The following is a 6,942-nucleotide window of genomic DNA, read 5'->3' as shown; positions in this document are numbered from 1 at the left end:
CTGCTGCAGCTGCTGCAGCAGCATCAGCAGCAGCAGCAGCAGGCAGCACGCATTTAATTTCAACGGAGAGCCTCAAGCCTCCGGCCAACAGCAGCAGCAGCAGCGTTGCTGCCGTTGCAACAGGCAAGTCTCCGACTTGTTCCGCTGCTGCAGCAGCAGCAGCAGGAGCAGCCACAGTTTCTGATGCAGCAGCAGCAACTCAAGCAGTACTTGTGGCGCTGCTGCATGCGCAGCTGCCAGCAGCAGCTCTGCTGCAGGTGTGGGCGGAGAGCCTGCGCTGCTACAGGCGCTGCAGCGAGCTGCACAGTGCAGCAGCAGCAGCAGCAGCAGTGGAACAGCAGCAGCAGCTGCAGCATCTGCTGCAGGACACCGAAACAAATGCGCTGCTGCAGCAGCAGCTGCTGCAGCAACCCTCCCCACAAGCCAAGAGAAAGCTGCTGCTGCAGCGGGAGCTGCTGCTGCTGCAGAGAAACTCGCTCCTGCGGCGCCTCCCAGCGGAAGCAGTAGAGTGCCACGAGCACTGATTTGCTGCTGCAGCAGCAGCCGCAGGTCCGCTGCAGCAGCAGAGCTGCTGCTGCTGCAGCTAGCTTGCTGCTGCTGTATCTAGCTTGCTGCTGCTGTACCTAGCTTACTAGCTTGCTGCTAATGTAGCTAGCTGCTGCTGCAGCTGGTTTGCTGCTGCTGCAGCTAACTTGCTGCTCGTGCAGCAAGAGTCTCCTTCTGCATTGGTGTTCTCCTCATTCGTAGCAGCACCAGCAGCAGCAGCAATGCCTTCCTGCTGCAGTGAACTCTGCTTTTGCTGCTGCACATTTTTTATCTGCGCTCTCAACCTGAGCAGCAGCAGCAACAGCAGCTGCTGCTGCTGCTGGGTTCTCCAGCCGTTGTACTAAAACGGCATCAGCAGCAGCAGCAACATTCGATGGATTTTTTAAAATAATCAGAGCATGCGTTGAAGGGAGCTAGCTAGCTAGCCACTGTCGTTGCTGCAGCTGCTGCAGCAGCAGCAGCTAAAGCTGCTGCAGCAACGGAAAAAACTACAGCCTGGGCCCTTAAAGTTTAGTTTTAAATCCTTGGCAGCAATAAGTGCTGCTCAAAAACTTGAGACACCCAGCAGCAACGCAGACTCGCGTTGTAGCTGCTCTTCGTGAGCAGCAGCAGCAGCAGCTGCTGCTGCTGGTGCTGCTGCTGCTCATAATTAGGAAAAGAGGTACACTGCTTTGTCCAGCCCCACAGCAGCTAGCATGCGCAAGTTGCTGTGGCAGGCGAGGCCTTTGATTTGCTGCAGGGGCCCTCGCAGCACTGCAGCAGCAGCAGACGCAGTTATCACAGCAGGCTCTCTTGCTGCTGCTGCTGCTGCTTCTGCTGCTGCTGCTTCGGGCAGCGGATAAGCTATGATTTCAGCCCCGCCAACCTGAACAGCAACAAAGAAACACTCCCAAATGTAACTTACTAGCTGGCTAGCTAGCTAGCTAGCTAGCCAGCAAGGCAGCTAGCTAGCCAGCAAGGTAGCTAGCTAACAAGCAAGCCGGACAGGCGCCTCTGACAAACTAGCTAGCTAGCTAGCTAGCCAGCTAGCTGGCCAGCTAGCTATCGAAAAACCAAGAAAAAAAATATATTTAATATATGGGCATTGAAATTAATTTAGACGCATATGAATGCACATGCATGCTCTATTTCAGAGTCAATACACCTCAAGTGAGGTGTACATACACCTCAAGCGCATGCATCTGTTTACAAAATATCCACTTGCGACATTTCACTGCAACAAATATACTTTTTTGATATTAGACTGCAGCAAATATGTATTTCCGACACAAATGCATGCCTTAAATGGATCAAAATACATTATAATCCTCAGATACATGCATGCATGCATGCATGCATCTGAGCATGCAGAAGCCGCAGCAGTACTCTCGCACTTGAACAGGACAAAGATAAAAAGGCTTTGCCAATATTTGTATTTATAAAAGCATTTTTAATGTATTTATATTTGCAAAACGCACAAAAGACTTGAATTTTAATAAAGTATTTTCATTTGTTTATTTTGCAAATGGACTTATATTTCTCACTCTGTGCGTCGACACATAAAGGTAACGGCCTTCGGGGCTGAGGGCCATCGCAGGCGTTGAGTAGAAGTCCACGTCAGGCACATGCAGCCGCAGCACCTGCAGCAGCAGCAGCAGCGGCAGCAGCAAAGCAGCAGCAGCGCAGGTAACACGCAAGACGCCGCAGCAGGCAGCAGCAGCAACCCCAGAGCAGCTGCAGCAGACTAAATGGGAGTCTGAATGACTGCAGCAGCTGCAGCTCCTAGACGAAACAGCTTCGCCAGAAACAGCAGCAGCAGCAGCAGCAGCAGCAGCAGCAGCAAATGTACTTGTCTCTGGGTCTTTACGCAGAATATGATTACTATGCCAGTGCTGAGACAGGCGCAGAGCCAGCCCTTTTGTCTTTCGCAGACCATCCGCAGCACGGAGACCCCGCACTTCTGCTGCTGCTGCTGCTGCTGCTGCTGCAGCTGCTGCTGCAGCAGCTGGTGCTGCTTCTGCTGCTGCCGCTGCGCGTAGCAGCCCAAATCATCTATGAAAAAAACCTCAGCAGCTCGCTGCAGCTCCACCACATCGAAGGCAGCAATCACAGAAGACTCGTGCAGCGCAATGGCAACTTTGCTGCTGCTGCACTTGCTGCTGCTGCTGCTGCTGCTGCTGCTGCTGCTGGGGAAGAAGCAAAGGCAGCTGCACACGCTGTCCGGGAGATTGTAATGGAAGACAAGGTCAAACGAGTCTGGAGAGTTTTGCTGCTGTAGGTACACCTGAAATAAGCAGACACAAGCAATCCTCGACGCTGCTGCTGCTGATGCACTTGCTGCTGCTGCTGCTGCACTTGCTGCTGCTGCTGCACTTGCTGCTGCTGTTCCATTAGCTGCTGCTGTTCCACTAGCTGCTGGTGGTGCCCTAGCTGCTGCTGTTGCACGAGCTGCTGCTCCTGCGCTTGCTGCTGCATTAGCTGCTGCTGCTGCTGCTGCTGCTGCTGCTGCGCTGGCAGCTAAAGCCTAAACCTTAAACACTCACTGCAACAGATCCATCTCTGGAGACACTTGCGAGTCTGTCTCCTTCAAAGGAAAACTCGCAGCCAACAATGGCTTTGCTGTGGGGTTTCAGCTGCTGCAGCACGCGGCCTGCTGCTGCTGCTGCTGCTGCTGCTGCTGGGGCCTGGGTGACCTGAAGAGACAACAGCCCTCACAGGCGAAGCTCGTTGCTCGCTCTCAACCAACTAGGGTTTATGGTTTAGGGTTTAGGGTTTAGGGTTTGCTGCTTACCGGCTGCAGAAGGCAGAGTCCCCCATCAAGCATGCCCACAGCTAAGATGGGTAGCCTGCTGCTGCTGCTGCTGCTGTTGCTGCTGCTGCTGTTGCTGCTGCTGCGGACAGCCACAGCTATAACAGGCGACGACAGGCCCTTCCATTCGCACGCCACTTCACAAGACACCACCTTGCTGCTGCTGCTGCTGCTGCTGCTGCTGCTGCTGAGGGGCGGCTCACACCGCAGCCGCAGCAGACGCACGGCTTTCTTTGCACTTCCTACAGCCAGCAGTGCCTCGCTGCTGCTGCTGCTGCTGCTGCTGCTGTCGTCGATGAAGCTGCAGCAAAGGATGTTGTCCTCCTGTACGTACACTGCGTTTTGCAGCGCTTCGCTTCTGCTGCTGCCCTTCTTGCTGCTTCCCGTGCTGCTGCTGTTGCCGTTGCTGCTGCTGCAAAGGTTGCTGTCGCTGCTGCTGCTGCTGCTGCTGCCGTCAGCAAGACAAAGAGGCTGTGAGCAGCAGGTGCGCGAGGCCCTCGCATCGAGGTTGCCCCAAGCTGATGCGACTGCAGCAGCAGCCGCTGCATCTGCTGCTGCTGCTTTTAGCTGCTGCTGTTGCTGCTGCTGCTGTTGCTGTTGCTGCTGCTGTTGCTGCTGCTGCTTTTGTGGAGGCAGGACTTGGAAGCCGTTGATTGGCGGCAGCAACTCATAGGCTCCCATCAAATCCGGAATCGAAGAAGCTGCTGCTGCTTTTGCTGCAGCAGCAGCAGCAGCAACTTTGCTGTTCTTGCTGCTGCTGCTGCGCAGGATGTTGGCTTGCTGCTCGAGGGCCCTCATTGCTGCTGTAAGAACTGGCTCCCCCCGCAGCAGCTGCTGCAGGAGTTCTTCATCGTCGTCTTCTGCACTTGCTGCTGCTGCTGCTGCTTGCTGCTGCTGCTGCTGCTGCGGCAGCCACGTGTCTGCGAACTGGAAGAAATGGGGGATGCAGGAGACACCTGACTCTGTCTCTAGTGCTGCAGCAGCAGCAGCAAACCCCGAATGATGCAAGTACTGCAGCACGGCCTGCAGGTTGCGGTGGTGTTCGTCGAGTCGGGGGCCCATCATGGTCTCTGCTGCTGCTGCTGCTGCTGGTGCTGCTGCTGCTGCTGCTGCGTTCCTGCTGCCCACCAGCGAAGAAATCACCGAAAAAGGAAAGCTGCAGCTGCTGCTGCTGCCTTGCAGCTTCTTCTCCCCTGTGCAGCACGGCAAGCCGGCAGGCACGAAGCCCTCCATTAGCTGCTGCTGCTGCTGCTGCAGTGATTACTGCGAAAAGAGAAACGCCGCTGCAGCAGAACAATTCTGCTGCTGTTGCTTCTCAGAGTTAAAAACTTGCAGAGCTGTTAACGCTGCTGCTGCTGCTGCTGCTCAGGTTGCTGCCGGCGGCGCTGCAGCAGCTGCGACTGCAGTGTATGTACACCTGGCGGAACTAACGAAACGTGTGAAGAAAAGAAAAGTAAAAAGAGACAATTAATGAAGCAGCAGCAAGAAATATATTTTGAGACAGCAGCATCAGCAGCAGAGTTGGCAGCAGTCGGCGTCGATGAGGCAGCCGCAAAGTCGCCGCAGCAGCAGCAGCAGCAGCAGCTGCTGCTGCTGCTGCTGCTTGGGCCCCATGTGACGCGGAGCAGCAGCCGATCTATAGCGGAAGAGCGTTCGAGCTGCCGCCGCAGCAAAGAGACACAAATTTAACTAATTAAAAAAAGGAAAGTAGACACAAAAGCTGCAGAGCCGCAGTAGCTGCTGAACTGCAGCAGCAACAGCAGCAGCAGCAGCTGCGGGAGAAGTAGTCTAGATCCTGTTCTGGTGCAGCGACAGGGGCAGCTGCTGCTCTGTGGGGTGCCTGCGGCAGCAGCAAGCCTTGCTGCTACTGCTTTCTGCAGCAGCAGACTCATCGATGCTGCCGCGGGCCGCCGCAGCAGCAGCACGAGCAGCAGCAATGCGCGTTGCTGCTGCTGCTGCAGCAACGGCGACTGCTGCTGCTGCAGCAACTTCAAGTCCTCCTGCAGCCCAGCCCTTCTTCTCCAGGTCCATTAGTGCAGCAGCAACAATTGCGCGCGGCCTGACTCGGCAGCAGGCAGCTGCGGCAGCAGCAGCTGCCGCTGCTGCAGCTCCTGCTGCTGCTGCTGCAGCAGGTTCCTTCGCTGCTGCGAGGGCACCATTCTACTGCCCCAGCAGCAGCAGCAAAAGCACCGTCGATCCCAGCTGCTGCACCAGTAATGATTGCAGCAGCACCAGCAGCCGCACCAGCAGCAGCAGCAGCAGCAGCAGCAGCGGCCCCAGCGGCTGGGCGCCGCACAAGCTGTGGCGCCAGCGCATCGAAGCGAGCAGATGCAGCAGCAGCAGCAGCAGCAGCAGCGCTCTGCACAGTTTCCCGTCCACCCCGTTCTTTCTTAGTCCATTTTGTCTACAGCAGCAGCGGCTGCTGCTGCAGCAGCAGCAGCTGCTGCAGCAGCAACGAGCAGCCTCCTTTGCGTCAGACCCCTTCTCTAAGCCCTCTTTCTCAATGGTGGATTTCAGCAAGCCTTTTGCTGCTGCTGCTGCTGCAGCGCCGCAGCAGCAGCAGCAGCAAGCGTCAGCAGCAGCAGGATCGCCGGGAGCGGTGCAGCAGGAAGAGCTGCAGCAGCTGCAGCAGGCGCAGCGGCTGCGGCCAAATGATATGGCGCTGCTGCAGCGGCTAGCAGCAGCACTAATTTCAGCAGGAAGGGCCTCAGAAGCAGTGTCGTTGGTTGCTGCTGCTGCTGCTGCTGCTGCTCCTGTGCCGGACCACCTCGTGCTCCAGTGTCTCCAGGCAGCAGCAGCAGCAGACGCAGGCAGCAGCCGCAGCAGCAGTGCGGACCTGCACCAGTTGCTGCAGCTGCTGCTGCAGCAGCGCAAGCCAGGGAATGATGACAACATTGTGGCAGCAGCAGCAGCTGCTGCTGCTGCTGCTGTTACAGCAGCAGCAAGAGTGTCTCCTGCTGCGCAGAGCACCGCAGCGGGGGGGGCAGCGCAGCAGCAGCAGCAGCAGCAGCAGCAGAAGCAGCAGCAAGGATCTTACCGTCTTCTGCACGGCGTCTGGAGCCTGCTGAAGGGTTTCATGTAAAGCCCAAACCCTAAACCCTAGCTGGACTAGCTGCAGCGCAGGGGCTAGGGTTTAGGGTTTAGGGTTTAGGGTTTAGGGTTTGTGCTGCTGCCTGCAGCCACGGCAGCTACCGGCTGCTGCTGTCTCCCTTCGTCGGCGTGCTGCTGCTGGTTGGCTGCTTGTCCGAGCTGCTGCGTCTTGCTGCTGCTGCACTAAAGGGCGAGGGTTTAGGAGCAGCAGCAGGCAGCAGCAAATGGATTGAAGACAGAATTGTCTCCCCCGAAGACATCAAAGACTCCTTCGACAGCGTGAAGGTCTCCAAACCACAAATTAGGGTTTAGGGTTTAGGGTTTAGGGTTTACGCGCCCGGGTCTAGGGCCTAGCGCTTGCGAAGCTTCCGAAGGGCTGCGCTGTTTGGCTGCGATACTGAGACCCGTCGTGACCAGGGTTTGGGGTTTAGGGTTTAGGGTTTAGGGTTTAGGGTTTAGGGTTTGCGGAGCGCAGGGCTACGAAGAAGTGAAGAAAGAAGTGCGGGAGATAATTGAGT

General features: G+C 56.6%; 3 protein-coding genes across 3 annotated transcripts in view; 2 read left to right on the top strand and 1 right to left on the bottom strand.

Moving 5' to 3' along the window:
• ETH_00018445 (uncharacterized protein) overlaps window positions 1-524 on the top strand; it is a gene marked incomplete at both ends in the record, with an annotated part of 4,365 nt that extends 3,841 nt beyond the window's left edge. Inside the window, one exon of the mRNA XM_013377727.1 lies at window positions 2-524. Within this exon, the coding sequence (XP_013233181.1) occupies window positions 2-524 (523 nt within the window). The remainder of the gene's footprint in view (window position 1) is intronic.
• Window positions 525-1,195: 671 nt separating this feature from the next.
• Window positions 1,196-4,567, bottom strand: ETH_00018440 (uncharacterized protein; the record flags this gene model as incomplete). Its single annotated transcript, XM_013377726.1, has 5 exons — window positions 1,196-1,411; window positions 2,070-2,165; window positions 2,375-2,809; window positions 3,069-3,218; window positions 3,317-4,567. The coding sequence occupies 5 exons, from the start codon at window positions 4,565-4,567 to the stop codon at window positions 1,196-1,198; spliced, it is 2,148 nt and encodes a 715-aa protein (XP_013233180.1).
• Window positions 4,568-5,228: 661 nt separating this feature from the next.
• ETH_00018435 (ftsH protease, putative) lies at window positions 5,229-6,940 on the top strand (the record flags this gene model as incomplete). The annotated part of the gene is made up of 3 exons (XM_013377725.1): window positions 5,229-6,412; window positions 6,514-6,709; window positions 6,900-6,940. Coding segments are annotated over 3 exons (1,421 nt in total), but the record flags the coding sequence as incomplete, so codon positions are not given.
• Window positions 6,941-6,942: the final 2 nt, after the last annotated feature.

The sequence above is a fragment of the Eimeria tenella genome, genomic scaffold (genome assembly GCF_000499545.2).
Source record: "Eimeria tenella Houghton genomic scaffold, Eth_scaff61, whole genome shotgun sequence".
Classification (NCBI taxonomy): Eukaryota; Apicomplexa; class Conoidasida; order Eucoccidiorida; family Eimeriidae; genus Eimeria; species Eimeria tenella.
This window is presented reverse-complemented; position numbering and strand designations above follow the sequence as displayed.